The sequence below is a fragment of the Anabrus simplex genome, chromosome 2 (genome assembly GCF_040414725.1).
Source record: "Anabrus simplex isolate iqAnaSimp1 chromosome 2, ASM4041472v1, whole genome shotgun sequence".
NCBI lineage: Eukaryota > Metazoa > Arthropoda > Insecta > Orthoptera > Tettigoniidae > Anabrus > Anabrus simplex.
Window position 1 is genome coordinate 767,435,045 of NC_090266.1, and position 21,285 is coordinate 767,456,329.

The following is a 21,285-nucleotide window of genomic DNA, read 5'->3' on the forward strand; positions in this document are numbered from 1 at the left end:
TCCCTTGATCTACTCCTCTCTCGCTCCATTTTGGGTTGGTTCCAGTACTCTTCCTTGTTTGTTGTGTTATTATTCTGATTTGTTATGAGTTATTGCTCTTTCAATATTGGTCTTGTGTGCACACGTCCCTATGACGCACGTCATTCAATTATTTTATAAAGGGGGGTTGCAAAGTTCACAGACAAATATTGGAATAAACACGTTCAGAGTCGTGAAAGGGAAAGGGTAGTATTTGCGAAGTTCAAACATAATGGAGGGGTCTCTATGACCGAGTATTTCTTAGCTCATGTGATGATTTGCCAAAATTTAGTCAGGAATCACAGTTGAATCAGATGTGGTAAGATTACTGTTACGACATTTTCCGGAGAGGGTACGAAAAGCAGCGTGCATGCAAAGTATTAAAACTATCCATGAAATGGAGCAGTTATTAGGGAGTTTTGATGCATTAGGAAACATTGTTCCTCATAGTGAGCCGAGGGACAATAAGAGACAGCAAAACTACGAGAGTTGTAATCAGTTTTAACCATGGAATAACGTTAGGGCTAGAGATAGAGGACAAGCAACTAATGAGCCAAGTGTTCGTACATGAGCTCAACCTTTAAACTAAATGCAGGCTGTAATGTAGGGTCAGAATTCTATCCTTATCCACAAGCAGTTAGAAACTGTGTTATGAAGCTATTGCTGTATGACCTAGATGTTAAGGAAGATCTTATGTATGAATCAGATCATAATAATTTAGATTTGGGTGATGAAGTCATTAACCCTGTTGTTAAATTAGAAATATGGGGGGCATATGTTAATGCGTTAATTGATACAAGAAGTCAGAAATCATGTATTAGCTTAGAATGGTATGATTGTTTAGTTAAACAGGGTATTAAGATGGAAGTTGCGCCTGTCAAATCAACATTCATTATTACAGCTGTTCGTAAAAGCTCGAAACAAATCTGCATGCAAGTCGCGGTGTGATTAGTATAGAAGGTTTTATTTCAGTACAGGTATGTCTGGTTATTCCTCATCTGGTATTTTATCTTATCTTGGGATGTGACTGGCTGACCTTAAAATCGGCCCAGTTAGATTACAAAAAAGCAATGGTAAATCTGAAATGGGATAATAAGTATGTTAAACTCGAACTGAAAATGGAATTCGGAGGAAAATGAATATTTGTGCCATGTGGAATGTTATTGAGGTTTCTAGATTTGAGGAGGAACCCAGAGAGGGGTTTAATTTGTGTCAGTTGTGGTTGAAAGAGGACCAGAAGGATGCCTTATATGAAGCCGCAAGGAACAGTAAGTCCAGAGGGATGAATTGTTCTCAGTGGTATGTAAACAGGCTGAGAATTTTTCTGAGAAACCTGGTAAAACACATGTCTATGCACATTTTTTTTTCAGTGCTAGATGACAGTCCTTTCTGCGGGTCACAGTATGCGATACCACACAAAAATGCCAAGGCAGTTGACGATCAGATGCAAGCGACGTTAGCCGATGGTGTGATTGAAGTGTCAAATAGCCCTTATTTATTGTTGCTATTTTGCTTTACGTCGCACCGACACAGATATGTCTTATGGCGACGATGGGAGAGGAAAGGCCTAGGAATTGGAAGGAAGTGGCCGTGGCTTTAATTAAGGTATAGCCCCGGCATTTGCCTGGTGTGAAAATGGGAAACCGCGGAAAACCATCTTCAGGGCCACCGACAGTGGGGCTCGAACCCACTATCTCCCGATTACTGGATACTGGCTGCACTTAAGCGACTGCAGCTATCAAGCTCGGTAGCCCTTATTTAAATCCTTTAATTGTTGTGCCCAAGAGTGATGGAAGTGAGAGACTTTCTATCGATGCTAGAGAGATGACTAGTTAAAATCGCAGACAGTTGAAGATTTGATTCAGGGTTTTCAGGTTTAAAAATGGTTTTCATCTGTTGATTCAAGAACTAGCTTTTGGCAGATACCTCTGACAGTAGAAGACCGGCCTCTTACAGTAATTTGTCATAAGTACAGTTTGTATCATTTTCAGCGCATTCCCTACGGGACTAAGATGAATTCAGCAGCTTTAATTAGAGTATTAAATATAGCATTAGGTAATGACACAGGGGAATTCGCTACGGTTTATATTGATGATCTGGTCATATCTTCTAGGACCTTTAAGGAGCACTTGAATCACTTAAAGCAGGTTTTTATTACGTTACAGCATGCTGCTTTCACTTTGAAGCTAGACAAGTGTGTTTCTGGTAGACAGGAGGTGTCATTTTTGGGACACCGTGTATCTGCGATAGGGGTTACGCCTGAGAGTACAAGGATTGAGAAGATATTGAATACCAGTACACCTAGAAACATCAAGGAATTAAGGTCGTATACTGGGGTACGCAATTTTTTTCAGACGTGTTGTACTAAGATTTGCAAATTTACTTGACCATTTAGAGATCTGTTAAAGGCCGGCAGTAAGTGGAGATGGACAGAATGTCGTCACAAAGCTTTCAATGATCTGAAAGAACGTTTCAGGCAAGCGGTTGTTCTTAAGTACACCATGGCAAACAAGAAGTATGTGTTACTCACAGACGCATCTCATTATGGTCTGGCTGGAGTATTATGTCAAGATGATGTCAACGGAGACTTAGGAATTTTGCCATTACCGTCAAGAGGTTTATGTGCACCCGAGAAACGGTATTCTATAAACGAGCTTGAATTCCTAGCTATTGTGTATTTTTTAAGTAAATTTAGGATGTACGCCTTAGGTGTAAAATTTGAGATTAGGTGGACATTAGCCTTACATGAGTACGATTCTTCTGTCGTGCATATAAAAGGAAAAGACAATGTACTTGCTGATCTGTTGTCTAGAGATCAGAAATTGTGTGATGAAGGAAGCATCCTGAAAACACAGGAAGGCATTTAAATTTGTGCGTGCCTTATTAAGGACAACAAGCCTGCTCAAAACAGATTATGCAACCAGTTGGTGAAACAGTCTGTGGATGAAGAATGTAGAGAACTTCTGTCTGTACTTCAGGGAGGTGAGCAGGTTACTGTGACTCGCGGTAGACACATTTTTAAATTGTTAGATGGGTTTCCACCTAGAAAATGTAGCAAACATTAAAGGGAGACTTCTGTACCCAAATCGCTACGAGTGGAGTTAATTTGGTTCATCCACAAGGAATTAGGGCATTATGGTGCTAATAACGTTCTGTATGAGATCCAACAGAATTTTATCGGGGACAAGATGGGAAGATAAATCAGAAACGTTCTTGCCACTTGTGATCTGTCAACAAAGCAAAATTCCGAACCCATCAGGCAGTAATTGCAGAAAAACCTGGTGACTTGGTGTGTATTGACCTCTTTGGATCTATATTTAAAGGGCAATACGGTTTACAATATATATTTGTTTTGATAGTAGTCCAGTCAAGATGTACATCCATGCTTGCAAAAGGTCCGGTCGTTCTGAATTTTTTATATGTTATTAGGACCTAAACCAATATTAAAAAACCAGATTTGTAATTTCCAAAGTGCTGTGCGAGCAGCAGTGTACCCAGAAAACCATGAAATTTTCGGATTTTTTTAAGGTCTTGCTCAATATCACAGCGAAGGGAGGGTTTGACCGGTACCGTCACTCTACATACTTTTGAAGTAGACTAAATATGCTACACTTTGAGACCAGAGGTAGCTCTATGCAGCCACTGGTTCCCATGATACAGTTCTTCGAAAATAGGCAATTTTTCCAAAAAGTGAAATATCTTCTAAAATACGCATCCCACATCAAATACTATATGAAATGAAGTTGTAGTAAATTTAATTAGCTGTCATTTGAGATCAGACTGGTACCTATAGGCCAAACGGTTCTCTCAAACATGGCAGATAACCAAAAACAGTCATAAGTGGGTTTTGGGGGAAATGCAAATAAACTGTTCTCAGGTCTTCTTTTTGTTTTATTTATCAAAAATTTTTTTATTGCTCAAATTGTTCGATGAAAAAAGAAAAAGGTAATATACTTATCGGGAATTACGTCATCGTCAAACATTGTTTTATATACCTACATACTTGAAAATGCTTGTACAAACATCATGGTACCTACTATAAGGACAAATTACACTTACACGAAAAAGAAAACTAATATAAATCATGTAGGTATTGTTTTAGTTGTCAAATCATGCCTTTCTTTTTGTCTTAGATGGCCCAGGCTTGGGCTCGCACGAAGATGGTGTCTTGATGGCTGTGATGAACGCTGGGAGAGGAGCCCAGTCTGTAGTCGGGTCTTCATTGTCCGAGCATTTCAGCTCCGCATCTGGGACGTTAATGCACAATTTGCCATCGCATGACTGGCAGAGGACTGAGCATTGTAGCCCAACCTTTCTGCACAAGCAGCTCCCAGAGCACTCTTTCTTGCATTTACATGAAATTTTTTGCAGAAGGGCAGGAGGGACGGGATCCATGGTGGTGGGGATGGGGGAGAGTCCCGGGAAGACAGCTTCCACTCCCAATCAGTGGGATTCAATTTGACTCCCCACCACTTCTGCACTTGGAAGTAGCACCTTGCTGCATGGTGGCCTGCACCATCTTCCGTCCGTGCCAAACAGGCAAGGTTTATGCTCGTTGAAGTGACAAACGTCTTATTCCTCAGGAAATCCAAAGTATCCCTCGCGATGTCACCCCCATATAGAGTCATAAAGCACTTGATGCCTGCTTCTCTCATGGATTGTGGGGTGGAGTCTGGCCAAAGGAAGACCTCCACTTGCTCAGGAGTGTTGTGATTATGGTCTTTCCTTAGCCAAACTGTGCTGAGGGAGTATCACACCCGCTAAACGCGTGGGTGAATGGTACCGTCCATGGTGATCGTTGGGAGTCCTGGTGGTTGTAGGAGGTCGTAGAGTAGTGACAGCAACCAGTTTCGCCCTTCGTGCTCTTCTGAAGGTAGGCATTTTTCTTTTCAGCGCCTAAACCGTTGAGAAGAACGAGCAGGTTGACGTCTTCTCCACTATGATGAACCGATCCGCTACTGCTCTTTTTGAAAGCACCGTCATGACGATCTCTCAATCCGCATCTTCTTCGGCAACAGCCACTTCTACTCCCTCCTTCTGAAAGGTGTCACAAAGAAGAGTTATTGGGCGACTCCTGTTGTTCTCATTGCCCAATACATGCTCTTGTGCAATTTGAATTACTGTGGATTCATCGAACGTCAATTCGTAGCTGGAATGAGCTGCGTAGCGCCGGAGTCTTTCCACTGTTTTGGTGTTTTTTTTTTTGGTAGTCTCTTCGGGGTAGCAATCAGAAATGATGGAGACGTTCTTCCCAAAGTGGATACGGCCGTAGGTGGTATTATGCGCCAAAAGTACTCGAACTGTACTCTTCCGCTGCCACACGACCTTGTGCAAGAGGTAGCCACCATCCAAAACGACGTGAGTGCTATCGGCGTGTGTATGGAAAGAGGAGTGAAGGCAGAGTACAGAGTGGATTTTATGCCCTTGCGCATTGAACAGAGATATCGGGAACGGGGCCAACTCATACTTGAAGTCATCCTTTAAATCTTAGGACCTGTCAGAAAACCACTACTGATAGAAAGCAAACTGTCAGTTTCGGGAAATGGAGGGTGGAGAGCAAACCAGTTTTTGAGTTTTTCCACATCACTGTTATCTCGGACGATTCTAGAAGGTCTCATGTCTACATGCTGCTCCCCAGTAGGATAAGAGATGCTGCAAAAACTTTCAAGCTCTTCACTTATGTTCACCATAAACACCATTCCTGTTGTCCACCTTGCCAGCACACTGTCTTCATGGATCGCATCAGCTTCTGTTCAATTGTTAGGTCTGACCACAACCCAGACCAAAACTTGTCAGACCGGTGAATGGTGAATGATCCTTCTGTGAACATGTCGTATTCACTTTTATCCATCCGATCTTGTAGAGCCATCATATGCTGAAGGTAGAGGTGCACACTCTTAGCGTACAAAAAATGTACAGCTGCTTGGACAAAAGGGAGCATCCTGTGGACAGTGTACAAATGAAGGTTCCAATAAAAAATAAATAAAACCACAAAACCATAAAAAGACGTGAGAACAGTTTATTTGCATTTCCCCCCAAAACCCACTTATGGCTGGTTTTTTGTTATTTGCTGTTTTTGAGAGAACCTCTGGGTCTACAAGTACCACTCTGGTTTCAAATGAAAGCTAATTAAATTTACTACAACTTCATTTCATATACTATCTGACGTGGGATGTGTATTTTAGAAGATATTTCACAAAATAAGTGACCATTTTAAAAAAATTCACTTTTTGGAAAAAATTGCCTATTTTCAAAGAACTGTATCTTGGAAACCAATGGCTGTATAGAGCTCGCCCTGGTCTCAATTTGTAGCACATTTAGTATTCTTTAAAAGTATGTAGAGTGACTATACCGGTTAGACCCTTCCTTCACTGAGATATTGAGCAAAGCCCGAAAAAAGTCTGAAAATTTCATGGTTTTTGGGTACACTACCGCTCGCACAGCACTTTCGAAATTGCAAATCTGGTTTTTTAATATTGGTTTAGGTCCTAACAACATATACAAAATTCAGAACGACCGGACCTTTTGCAAGCACGACCCCCTTTTCATGTTTAACTTGACTGGACTATAGACACTTTTTCAAAATTGAATAGATTACACCCAATGTGGAAAGTAACAAGCAAATCCTGTAGACATGTAATCCGAGAGAAGTATGTCCCAGAATTAGGTACTCATCAGAGAACATTGCTGGACAGTGGACCACAATTTACTTCGAAGAAGTGGAAAGCCGTAACTAGTGAATTAAGTGTTACCCATGTCCATTCATCCATCAGAAATCCTCAGAGTAACATGTGTGAACAGGTGATGAAAGAACTTTCCCGTATGTTCATATCACTAGTGCACAAGAAGCATTCCGCTTGGGTAGCGCATGTATCCCTTATTGAGACATGGATCAATGTTGTACAGCATGAGAGCACTAGACTAACACCATTGCAAATTCATTTTGGTAAGAAGCCACAAAATGTACTGGTGTGAGTATTGGGGATCGCCAAGGAGCCACAGTGTGATGCTGAATTTTATATAAGATTGGCCAGAGAAGATACATACCTACATTATCATTAAAGACTGTTATGCCTTTCAGCGTTCAGTCTGCAAGCCTCTGTGAATTTACTAGAGGGGGATTGAGGCTTGTTGTTTAAAGGGGCCTATCATCCAGGTCATTGGCCCCTAATGGTACAAAATGAAACGACAAATGAAAAACACAGAAATCCTCCACTGACCACAATTCAAAACGTGAGGACAAAGAATGAATGGACGGACATGAATTTAAACAGTCAATGAATGCGACCCGCAATGCCTTACATTCACAGAAACTGATGTAAAACAATAGGGCTACTGACCAAGGGACTGCTGCTAGAGCATAACACTGAATCGATGATGCTTGCAGTCTAAAGGGGGTCCAAAATCAAAGTTATCGGCCCATCATAATGGTAATTATTGCTAGGAAAGTAGAACCATGGTATTTGTCATGTTGCAGGACGAATCAAAAGTAGCAGAGACTCGCGGTATTCCACACATCATAGTACTACTCACAGGGTTATGAAATGTGACATATAATACAGACCTATGGTTTTTCTCACTTTGCGGCGCCATTTACAGGCAACACAAACCTATGGTGTTCATCACATAAGAGTACTAACCAGAGGGACCTGCACTATCCTGTGGTGTTCCTCATATAGTGGGTACTAATCATAGGCAAGGCAGAACCATGGTAGCTATCATCCCATGGTCCTGCTCATATGGTGGTACTAATCACAGGGACTGTAAAAGCGACCACACGGTGCTCCTGTGTGCTACTAATCACAAACCTATTTGGTACCTAATATAGTGGTACTACGCGCAAGTAAAAGCGACCCATGATATTCTCCAAGTGGTGGTACGAATCACAAGTAGTGTCATGGTTCCAAGACAATCATCCCTTGGTCGCCCCTTTTAGTCGCCTCTTACGACAGGCAGGGGATACCGTAGGTGTATTCTTCGTGTGCATCCCCCACCCACAGGGGGTGTGAATTTACTAAACGTCACCACAATCCTCTATTTGCAACTAGTGCTGTGGCCTCATTTAGTTCTATACTTCTTATCTTTAAATTGTTAGAAACCGAGTCTAACCATCGTAGTCTTGGTCTCCTTCTACTTCTCTTACCCTCCATAAGAGTCCATTATCCTCTCAGGTAACCTATCCTCCTCAATTCGGCTCACATGACCCCACCACTGAAGCCAGTTTATGCGAACAGCTTCATCCATCGAGTTCATTCCTAACTTAACCTTTATCTCCTCATTCCGAATACCCTCCTGCCATTGTTTACACCTGTTTGCACCAGCAATCATTCTCGCTACTTTCATGTCTGTTATTTTTAACTTACGAATAAGATATCCTGAGTCCATCCAGCTTTCGCTCCCATAAAGCAAAGTTGGTCTGAAAACAGACTGATGTAAAGATAGTTTCGCCTGGGAGCTGATTTCCTGCTTACAGAATACTGTTGATTGCAACTGCGAGCTCACTGCATTAGCTTTACTACACCTTGATTCAATCTCACTTACTATATTACCATCCTGGGAGAACACATAACCTAAATACTTGACATTATCGACAAGTTCTAGCTTTGTATCACTAATCTGACATTCAATTCTGTTGAATTTCTTACCTACTGACATCAATTTAGTCTTTGAAAGGCTAATTTTCATACCATACTCATTGCACCTATTTTCTAGTTCCCAGATATTAGACTGTAGGCTGTCGGCACAATCTGCCATTAAGACCAAATCGTCAGCATAGGCCAGACTGGTTACTACATTTCCACCTAACTGAATCCCTCCCTGCCATTTTATACCTTTCAGCAGATGATCTATGTAAACTACGAATAGCAAAGGTGAAAGATTACAGCCATGTCTAACGCCTGTAAGTACCCTGAACCAAGAACTCATTCTACTATCAATTCTCTCTGAAGCCCAATTATCAACATAAATGCCTTTGATTGATTTTAATAATATACCTTTAATTCCATAGTCCCCCAGTATGGCGAACATCTTTTCGCTCGGTACCCTGTCATATGCTTTCTCAAGATCTACAAAATATAAACACAACTGCCTATTCCTATCGTAGCATTTTTCAATTACCTAGTGCATACTGAAAATTATCTTGACAGTCCCTCTGTGGTCTGAAACCACAACGGTTTTCATCCAATTTCCTCTCAACTACTGATCGCACCCTCCCTTCCAAGATGCCAGTGAATACTTTGGCTGGTATACTAATCAATGAGATACCTTGATAGTTGTTGCAATCCTTCCTGTTCCCTTGCTTATAGACAGGTGCAATTACTGCTTTTGTCCAATCTGAAGGTACCTTACCAACACTCCATGCTAATCTTACTACTCTATGAAGCCATTTCATCCCTACTTTCCCACTATACTTCACCATTTCAGGTCTAATTTCATCTATTCCTGCTGTTTTATGACAATGGAGTTTATTTACCATCCTTTCCACTTCCTCCAGTGTAATTTCACCAACATCCTTTTCCTCTTCCCCATGAGCTTGGCTGTTTGCAACACCACCAGGAAGATTTCCTTTTACGTTGAGATGTTCAAAATATTCCCTCCACCTCTCCAGTGATTCCCTAGGATCTATTATGAGTTCACCTGAATTACTCAAAACACTGTTCATTTCCTTTTTCCCTCCATTCCTAAGATTCTTTATTACTGTCCAGAAAGGTTTCCCTGCTGCTTGACCTAGCCTTTCCAGGTTATTACCAAAATCCTCCCACGACTTCTTTTTGGATTCAACAACTATTTGTTTCGCTCTGTTTCTTTCATCTACATACAACTCCCTATCTGCCTCAGCCCTTGTTTGGAGCCATTTCTTATAAGCCTTCTTTTTACGTTTACAAGCTGCTCTCACTTCATCATTCCACCAAGATGTTTGCCTTTACCCATTTTCACACACAGTTGTTCCTAGGCATTCCCATGCTGTTACTACTACGGCATCCCTGCATGCCACCCATTCTCTTTCTATATCCTGAACCTGCTTACTGTTCGAAACTTCTCACTAATCATATCAATGTACTTTTGTCTAATTTCCTCGTCCTGGAGATTTTCTACCCTTATTCGTTTGCAGACAGATTTCACTTTCTCTACCCTAGGCCTAGAGATACTTAGTTCACTACAGATCAGACTGTGGTCTGTATCATTGAAAATTCCCCGGAAAACTCGTACATTCCTAACATTTCCTGAATTCGAAGTCGGTTAAGATATAGTCTATTATGGATCTGGTACCCCTAGCCTCCCATGTGTAGCAGTGAATAGCCTTATGCTTGAGGAATGTATTCATAACTGCTACACCCATACTAGCACAGAAGTCCAGCAAACGCTTCCCATTGCCATTACCTTCCATATCTTCCCCACATTTACCAATCACCCCTTTGTATCCTTCAGTTCTATTCCCAACTCTCGTATTGAAATCGCCCATTAGTACTATTCTATCCTTGCTGTTGACCCTGACCACGATGCAACTCAATGCTTCATAAAACTTGTCAACTTCATCGTCATCTGCACCCTCACATGGTGAATACACTGAGATAATTCTCGTCCTAATTCCTCCAACTGTCAAATCTACCCACATCTCGCTCATTTATGTGCCTAACAGAAACTATGTTGCGTGCAATGGTATTCCTGATAAACAGCCCTACCCCATACTCGGCCCTTCTTTTTCTAACACCCGTCAAGTACATTTTATAATCTCTTATCTCTTCCTCGTTGTCTCCCCTTACCAGAATATCACTTACTCCTAGCACATCCAGATGCATCCTCTTTGCTGACTCAGCCAGTTCTACTTTCTTTCTTCCGTAAGACCCATTAATATTGATATCTTCCAATCGAATTCTATTTCATTTGCCAAGTTGTTTCCAAGGAGTCCCTCGCCTGTCAAATGGGAGTGGGACTCCGTTACTCCCATAGGTCCGAGTCTTGCTTAAAATGTTCTGAGCTGGGTAAATTCATGAAGCAGGATGCTACCCTACTTACACATAGTCCAAGTGAGGATCTCTCCCCTAACGGATTATGAACCACCGGTGTATTGCTAGCCACCTGAGTACAAGGAGGGCCATGACTCAGAATATGTCCGAGATGCCCACTCCCATTCCATAGCAACTGGTATCCCGACTCTCAGGGCCACTTACTAGGCCACTCAGCCGTTGCCCATGGTTCACGAACTAGGACGTGACTACAGTAACCCACACCATGAACCATTGGCCAGTGAAAATCGAATAAAATCTTGCAACCTTCGAAAGAAGCAAAAAAACGTAAGGTACTGGATGAATCTGAGGAAGGTGACCTTGTTCTTTTAAAGAGTTCCCCACCGAGCTCGATAGCTGCAGTCGCTTAAGTACGGCCAGTATCCAGTATTCGGGAGACAGTAGGTTCGAACCCCACTGTCGGCAGCCCTGAAAATGGTTTTCCGTGGTTTCCCATTTTCACACCAGGCAAATGCTGGGGCTGTACCTTAATTAAGGCCACGGCCGCTTCCTTCCCACTCCTAGCCCTTCCCTATCCCATCGTCGCCATAAGACCTATCTGTGTCGGTGCGACGTAAAGCAACTAGCAATGAATAAAGAGTTCCCATGCTGTCCAACAGTGAAGATAAAGTCACAAAAAAGTTTTTTCCTTTTATATCAAGGACCTTACCGTATACTTAAGAAACTTGGACCTTGTGCTTATAAATTAGCTGACGGCGATAGCATTCTGCTTGTGTCATACAACATTAGAAGTCTGCCTAAGTATATTACTAGTCAGGTGGATTTCCGTAGACATGTGATGTGGGTCAGTAGGCTAGGCTACTCTTATCTCTTACATAATGTACCTGTTGTAGAGAGAAGTGACCGTTTTCTGGAAGGTGGATTTTCCGAGATTTGTTCTGCTGTCAAGGCGATGTTTGTGTATACGATAGACACAAGTTCATTAACCAAAGTTACATCTGTTTTCTGTATGCAATGCCATGTATGATGTAACCTAGAATTTGATTTGCTATAACAACGATTATTAATATTGGAGATTATGATTTGTAGTTTCCCCGTAGACAATATGATGTCATCCTAAAGACTTGCAATAATTTTACCCTAGGCTAGAATCAGGTGAAAGTGTTAGCATGTGTGAAGTGTTAGTTATACAGCAAGAAATTATAAACACTTGAAAGAGTGAAAAACCAGGATGATTATGTAATACAGTATATTTTGTTTGTGTTATTTTGTACAGGGTGAATTGAATTGTTAAGTGTTTTAATCACTGGATTCTGGAGTTCAGCAAGATATGAACTTTTGGAAAAGTGAGATATCAAAAGCTTGCTAAGTAAAATATTATGTATGTGTTTTTTATGAAATTTTGAAGTGTTAAATATTATCTGTTGTAATTAAGTTGTATGGGGGATCATCAAATGACAAACACTCAGTCATAGAAGAGACCAAGAAGTAATTTTATAAGATATTGTTTCATGTGTATTATGTTGTAAAATGAGGGAATTTTGAGTTGCTATATACACAAGTGTAGGCATAAGAGAAATTGTAAGTGGCCGAGTATAGGTGTGAGCCCTCAATGGAAGTGCCACTTGTTTCGGGCTCAGAGGAGCGAATGTGATGTTTTGAACATCACAGCATGTAAATAAAATTATCAAACTGTGGAATTAATGGGAAAGACGTATACATTTAATTTGTGGTAGGTCATCTAAATTATTATGCTTATATATAGGATTTTTTAGTTATCCATTTCATATTATCCTCTTATTTCTTTGTATCGCGGCAATAACGAATTCTGAACGAGCTGATTCTTGAGTAAGGTATTAAAACATTACCCATATTAATAGCCTGCAGTAAATTTCCAGTAGCCCGAGATCAGGCTACAGGACACGCCATGCTAATTTTAGCCCTTTACTAGGAAAAGGACGTCATCAAGATTGCAAGATTACTTAGGCCCCTCCATATTCTGAAGACAGTTATAACTTGTAACTCCTACTTTTTTAAGTTTGCTACATGATGCTTTCAAAGCCCGTAAAATTTCAACCTATGTGAATGAACGTTACTAAACAAGATGATGGATATACAGCGATGGATAGAACATCAGATCTTACTGGACCATGTGATATGGTAGATGGAGGGAGATTTTGGAGCCTATATACATCAACGACAAGAGCACGATAGCGTCTTTTACTTGCGAGAAAGTCTTAACTGCTGAACAGCTTCGCATCGAGAGTCTTGATATCGGAGTGTCCATACATCGGAGGAGGTCTGAATGTCTGAAGGTCTTAACTTAGTTCACTTCGCATCTGAGTAAAGCACTACTCAAAGTTACTCTCATTGAGACCTGGTTATCTCAATGACAAGAGGTAAAGTCAACGAGAGACTGGTTTTGACTTGTCTAGAACAGGAGATATATTTCTCATGTAGTTAGTTACGCTACAATTCTATAATACAGAAGAATACACGTGTATTCTCTCCATGAAAGTAACCCAAGGCAGTTTTGATATTGAAATCAATGCTCATTACAACATTATGAAATGTGTATTATAGGAAGTGTTAAAGTCAGGAAAGCCATTGTCCAATTAGTGGGCTATGCACAAATAAGAAATAATACTGGTACCGACTACGAGAGATGACCACTGCAGAACGAGAGGATCATTAAACAGCTTCTACATCATCGAACGTGTCCAGATTCCTGAATCTGCAAATGGTGAGCTAATGGCATAAATTACTGCAAGTCTCCAACAGTTTACTTTATTAAATTTTATTTCATTCAATTTTTCTTTTGTGTCCGAAAGTTCAGTTTTTGTAAATATGCCGTCACGTTTATCATCCTAATAAATAGTTATTTTAATTGGTACTTTCATAAATTCTTATTAACCACGAACCTGCTACGCTGGCGTAGCAGGGAGACACGTGATACTCCCACGTGGCGCATGTCCCAGGTGGCAGATAGGGGGGTTCTAATCGGCTTGCTGGTGGACTTGAGGGAAATAAAATACCTCGCGTGGATCAAACACAACCCCCTGTGGGTAGGGGCGCAGATGAAGAATTCACCCACGGTATCCCCTGCCCGTCGTAAAAGACGACTAAAAGGGGCGACCAAGGGATGATCAAATTAGAACCATGAAACTACTTGTGATTAGTACCACCACGCAGGGAACACCATGGGCCACTTTTACTTGCGCATAGTACCACCATGTTAGGTATCAAATAGGTTTGTGATTAGTAGCAAACGAGAGCTCGAAGGCTTTTACAGTACCTGTGATTAGTAGGAATATATGCTTTTTTTTTTGCTTTGTGTCGCACTGACACAGTTATGTCTTATGGTGACGATGGGATACGAAAGGCCTAGGAATGGGAAGGAAGCGGCCATGGCTTTAATTAAGGTACAGCCCCAGCATTTGCCTGATGTGAAAATGGGAAACCACAGAAAACCATCTTCAGGGTTGCCGAGTGGGGTTCGAACCCCACTATCTCTCGATTACTGGACACTGGCCGCACTTAAGCGACTGCAGCTATCGAGCTCGGTAGCAATATATGAGCGACACCATGGATGAGGGAACCCATGTTTCTGGCTTGACTATGATTAGTACCCACTATATGAGGAACACCACGGGATAGTATGAGTCCCTGTGGATTAGTACCTTTATGTGATAAACACCATAGGTTTGTGTTGCCTGTAAATGGCGCCGCAATGTGCGAAACAGCGTAAGTCTGTAATACATGTGCGAATTTCATTACCTGTGAGTAGTACCATAATGTGTGGAATACCGCGAGTCTACGCTACTCTTGATTAGTACTGCAACATGACTAATACCATGGTTCTACTTTCCTTGTGATGTACCATTGCGAGGGGCCGCTGACTTGGATTTTTGACCCCTTTTGAGTACAAGTATCATCAATTCAGTATTGGGTATAGAAGCAGTCCTTTGGTCAGTAAAGCTATTGTTCTACACCAGCTTCTGTGCAAGTGAGGCTCTGTGGGTCACATACATCCATCCATCCATCCATCCGTCCGTCCGTCCATCCATCCTTCGTCCTCACGTTTTGAATTGTGGTCAGTAGATGTTTTTGGGCTTTTAATTTGTCATTTCATTTCGTACCATTAGGGGCTGATGACCTAGATGTTAGGCCCCTTTAAACAACAAGCATCATCATCATCATCATCATCATCAGCATCATCAATTCTTATTAATGATCCTTAACTTCCAAGTTAGTGTGTACTTAATGGTTAGTGTTCTGTCACCCCACCTCTGGGAGTATTTAGAGTCTCATTACCTATTATTATTAATAATTATCAACTATCATCTTCAAGCCATAAGTTTGAAGGCTGGTGCCCATGGGATATTGTCTATGGAGAGCGAAATGAGCAAGTATTTATTTATATAAAAATTAAGGTGACCCGGCATGTCACATATTGTCGCAGATATGTGGGCAAGAGTGGGTACGTCACACCTTCACTGTATTAGTGCGACATAAAAAAACCATGTCCTAGATTATATAACACTTTTTAACATCTAGGACAAAGGAAAAAAATAGACAGTTTAGAGAGTGGGTGTAAGCATTCATTAGACGTATGTTTAATGTAGTAACAGACAAACTAACTGTAATAAGGAAAATCATGCATGTATCAAAAAACAATTTGGATTACAATAAATTATTACTCTCTCCCCAGTTTCGGGTGATGAACTAGAGAATGGGAGTGTTTTATTCTATTACTGACATTTACCATAAGGAGTAACAAGTAAAGTATCTTCTTCAAGAATGTTCTCTCTAGTCAGCAAATGTGAAAGTATTGATGCTGCCTCACAGTTCTTCACCTGATATGACATAATCTCAGAGAAACTGAGGAAGAAATGATAAGGTGACTGCTGAATAATATTTCCTAATGGATAAGCATCACATTCATAGTGAGATTGCGGTAAGAAACTCCAATTTGGCATGGTTTGGCTGTAGTTTTACTAATTTAGTTTATAAAATTATGCACATAATAATTTATTAACGAGGCAAATTATAAAATTCACGAGCATTGAAACAAATAATGTAAATACAACAAATTAATCTCTTATCACACTGGAAGCAGCTCCCAACTCATATGCTGAAAGCATGGTGCTGATTTCTAGAGCAGTAATATCTTAAAATCAGCTCATTCAAATTGTATGCCAAAAGTACAAAAATCAAGCACCTTTCCTACTTACACATATAACTTAACTGGGGGGTTTTACCACAAAAACTTACCTTTCTAATTAATTCATAGGACTTTGTTAACTTTAGTCCTATTTATTATTAAGCATATTTCATACCTTTGTGTGCAATACAAACAGAAAAGTTTAATTCAGACTTAACGAGAAAAAATTCTCACAAAATTGTACAAAACTATTTTAATTCTCCTAGTCAATACTATATATTTTACTTCCAATTAAAATGAAAGGTGAAGGTGAATAGTTTTGTACAATTTTGTAAAAAGCTCAACCGTCAATATGGATTTAACACGAGATTCACAGTCTGTAAAAATTCTGATTCATCACAAATGATACCTTTTAGCATGACTACACAATGGACACTAGTAACTACTAAGTTGAACTGTGTGAATATTCGTTTAATACAGAAATAAAAAAAACATATATTTACTTACAGACTTGGGTCAAACATATGCCTAATTTTCAGGCAAGGAGTAGGACTACAAGGCAATGAGTTGGGACTTCCTGCCATTGTATCAAATGCCTGTCCTTGCCACACTTTGCTGCGACGTGACTTCCGGTTGAAAGAAGAGCTTGAATTGATACCATTATGGAATGTTGGTGAGGCATCAAGAAGTTCTGGTCCATTACTCTTTGTACTAGAAAATAACATGTAACATCATTTTTGTTGTATCCATCCATAATGAAGAAAAGGACCAATAATGAAATTATTTTATCATTTTTATTATTTAGTTAAAAACCAGTATGCATGCATAATGTACACTTCCTTTATATACAGTCTGACCATAAATACTAGTACATATACCAAAAATATAATATGGAGTACAGTTTGGAAAGGACTTGGATGATGACTCTTGCCCACTGAGCACAGGCTGTTACATGAAAGAACATGTATTTATACTAGCATTGTTAGGTATACTGTTCAAAATGTCTCCTTTTATCTACAACATAGGCCTTTAATCTTCCTGACCATGCATGGAAATATTCGTGATAGCATGTCTTCAAGGCTCATTCTAAGCTGTCAATTTTAGGATCTCTCTTCTTGCAGACCATTTCCTCATGTACTGACCATAATTTGTAATCCAAAGGATTGAGATTTTGACTGCCAGATGACCAATTAGCAATGGAAATGAAGTCATGAACAACTGCACGCAACCATTCTTGGGTAGTCTTGGCCTTGTGTGTTGGAGTAGAATCCTGTTGACAACTCCAGTTCTTCCCCATGAATAAAGTTTAATTTCAGGGGTTTACAACAGAACATAGCACTGTGTTTTGGCACACTTTATCAGATGTTCTGACACCTTTCTCCTAAAAGCAAACATCCAAAACATCACTGCAAGAAACTCTCCACCCAACCATCAGTGAGCCAAATGATGAACACTCTGGATTTTCAGAGCCACCCAATGAGTTATGACTGCACCTGTGGCATAGACACGATCAATTTGGCCAATTCTGCTCTTCGATGAAAACTTTCTCACCAGTAAAGAGAACGACCATTTTGCACACACTGCTTAAGCAGAGCTTGGCATTTGACCAGCCTCTGCTTCTTCAATTGTGTTGCCCAGAGCTGCAACAAAATGCTTTCAGACCAAGGTTACTTATGAGCACCCTGGACATTGTTTCTACTGAAATGTTCAATCTTTTGTTTTTGCACAGGATTTCAATAAATTCTTTGTTTCATGCCATTTGTGAACTGTGGTGCACAAGCAGACATTGGATGGCTTGGAAGAGGGTGGTCAGACATATTCATCGTCTTACCATAAGCATTCAACAGGTAACATTCTGCTGATGTCTGAAGGCTGTCTTCCTACCCTGTGCAGCGGTACGTATCAGCGCAACACAATTTTCATAATCCAAGGTAATGAGACAATGGATGCAACAGAAGCACTTTGGAGGTTAATGCAGACTGCTTACAGAAGAGGTTCTCTTATGTGCCACAAGATAGCATCATGGAAATGACAGAAATTTGCAGGTAGTTCACAACAGCATTTAAGGCCAGACTAGGAGTGTCTACATTGTAACCTTTCATTTATTTTGACTATTCATGGCTGACATGTGAATTAGTATGGTAACAGGAGTAACGGAAACATGAGGAAGATTATTAGCATTATTCTCTGAACCTAATTTAATGATGTCCACATCTGTTTAATGAGAAGGTGTTAAAACTATTTGGTTATTTCAAACAAAAATAAGCTGTGGATAAGACATATAATTTATGAGGGGAATTATCATCCATGTTATTAAATTCAATATCGCAGATGATGATGATGATGATGATGATGATTGTTATTTAATTTAATTTCCGGGTTTAACTGTGTTGTAGTTGTCTGCACATCACGTACAGTTTACCGACGGTTCGAATACATTGCAGTATTCTTTATCAAGGCGACTGAAATACCCCTACTCGATCCAAGGTAATCAGTCTCCCAGGCAGAAATTTACACTACTAGAGTGGCCCTGACCTTGGCCTTTTATATCCTAGCCTTTCTGGCTGACGTAAGCCCTGGCTGTTTCGTGAGTTTTCTGGAAGGTATGTGTCAAAGCCATGTAGTGGGAGCTTGCCCGCGCTGTTATGTAATGGGGTTCCGGCCAGTGTGTTTCTGTTGTGGTCTGTATGTCTTTTATAGATTTAACGAAGAAAATGTTGAATTAATTTTGAGTTTGAGCTCTTTCTTGGGAGAAAGTGATGAGACGCTTGGTGGTGCATTAACACCGAAGGAACGAATGCAGATATTTCTTTGTTTTGTTGGTGATCTAGGTTTCCAAGTTAGGATAAGAGAAGGTATGGGAGTGCAGCAAAATACTGTTAGTAGAACCATTGATTTTGTCAGCGAGAACATTTTTCAAACAGCACAACACTGGATATATTTTCCATTCCAGCCACAAGAAATCAATATGGCTATAGATGAATGGCAGCAACGCTTTTACTTTCCTTGTGTGATCGGTGAGCTCAAACTCAAAATTAATTCAACATTTTCTTTGTTAAATCTATGCAAATGTTTATATGCACATTCATCACTACGCCGTCGGGGATTATAGAACCTCCTGCGTCCAATATTCACAATCTGCGCTACTAAATCAACCAGAAGGCAATACTAAGTTGTCATGGAACAAACGCTTGCACACTACTACCACATGCTAGGTTTTATTCATAATATTTCAGCATTTGCTAGAAAATTAAGCAAATGCTTTCTAGCAAGTAAACACCAATAAGTAAACCAACTGCTACATTATTCTATGCAAACTTATTCCAGCATATGCTTACTAAGGAGGTAGCAAAAGCATTTGCTAGACTTTATGCATATGTCCCATTGAGTTTAAGACAGAAAAGGTGTTTTTTTTTTTTTTTTTTTTCCATTTTTCTCTGGAGTCGTTTTTTGCTACCTAGGCTCATTTTAGTTCTGGCTGGGAGATTAAGGCAGGATGCCACATTATTTCTGAAATGAAAATCTCAACCCAGAATTGACCAGAATTTGAACCTCACCCTTCCAGGCGGGAAGCCAGCAGTTAAGCCACTGAGGTGATCATGCACCCTCCCTCCCAATTTTTTATTCAGAGAAATATAAACAGTAATTCCTAACTTCTCACTCGCTGGATGGGCAGATCTGCTCAAGGGAATGCAGGAAAGCAGTCTTGCAAGCATATTTTGAACTGAATATTAGTCTGTCCTGACCGCGACCCCTTTCCAAGAAACACAAAGTCAAGTCAAGTTAAATATTAGGGAGATCTTACTTGAAGGAAGTAAAAGTAAATATGTAGTTTTATATAATAACAAGTCATAATATGTAATAATAAGTAAAATGATATTTTAGTATATTGATGGTAAATAACATTCACAGATTTCTAATTTATATATGACCAGACGAGTTGGTCGTGCGGTTAAGGGCGCGCAGCTGTGAGCTCGCACCCGGGAGATAGTGGGTTCGAACCCTACTGTCGGCAGCCCTGAAGATGGTTTTCCGTGGTTTCCCATTTTCACACCAGGCAAATGCTGGCGCTTCCTTCCCATTCCTAGGCCTTTCCAGTCCCATCATCACCATAAGACCTATCTGTATCGGTGCGACGTAAAGCAACTAGGAAAAAAAAAATTTCAGAGGTTAGTTTATATTTTCCCGTGTCTGGTTAAATTACGGAAAGGCTACTATCGTGGAAATTTATATCTGGATCTTGAAGCGTGGTTTCATCATACGTATAGTACGGTTAAGTTAGGATAGGTGACGCTGCTTGAATAAGAAAACTGAAACTTTGCCACAAAATGCGATTGATCATCTTCGGTATGGTATAGTTTTTCTCACTATGTGCATTTGCGAGCTCTCTGGTAGACATTTGAAGGCGATGTTGGAGTCGATTAGTAATACCCGTCGACTGCTGTTCTCTAAAGAAAATTTGAAATGAGAGAGGATAACACGTTTTTGTAATAAATGTGTAAAAAACGCGGCCAATAGCAGTTGTTAACTCATTAAAAATAAAGGCTGAAGTAAACGATCGCTTAATTTTAATGTTATATACTGAAATTAAGTAAGAATGTGATACACCTCAAGATATGGCAGAGTACATCACTGATTTCGGAGGATAGTTAATATTTTCTCACGTCCAGTTACACTTCGGAAAGGCTATTCACATATAAATTTTTAGCGAGGAAGTTATCACTTCTCTACATGCGTTTCAAATATGTTTTCATGATACATACTGTATATGGTTAGGTTAGGTGATGCCGCTTGAAGAAGAAAACTGAAATGTTTGCCATAGAAGCCTCTGGAGTGATACCGTATTTCTCCGAATCCAAGACAACAGTTTTTTTCTCAGAATATCATGCGAAAAATCAAGGGTTGTCTTGCATTCGCGGCATAACAGTAACGAATACCACTATTAACTACCGCAGTAACCACGCTGCCTCTTTTCACCCCTGCACGCACATGCACACTCAAAAGTCGTTGACAGTAAACGACCGCCTCTTCATTATACATCGCTAGCCACGACAACCGGCTGTACAGTGCCTGTGTGTAACGTCACTTGACCTTGGGAAATAGTGAAGAGAGAATGACGTTCTATTAGCCTCTAAA

At 40.3% G+C, this 21,285-nt stretch overlaps 1 protein-coding gene across 1 annotated transcript in view; it reads right to left on the bottom strand.

The window, feature by feature from the left end:
• Positions 1–21,285, bottom strand: part of MAN1 (LEM domain-containing inner nuclear membrane protein MAN1) — a 245,323-nt gene that overhangs the window by 49,692 nt on the left and 174,346 nt on the right. The window contains exon 6 of the mRNA XM_067140044.2: positions 16,657–16,860. Coding sequence (XP_066996145.2) covers positions 16,657–16,860 — 204 coding nt within the window. The remainder of the gene's footprint in view (positions 1–16,656; positions 16,861–21,285) is intronic.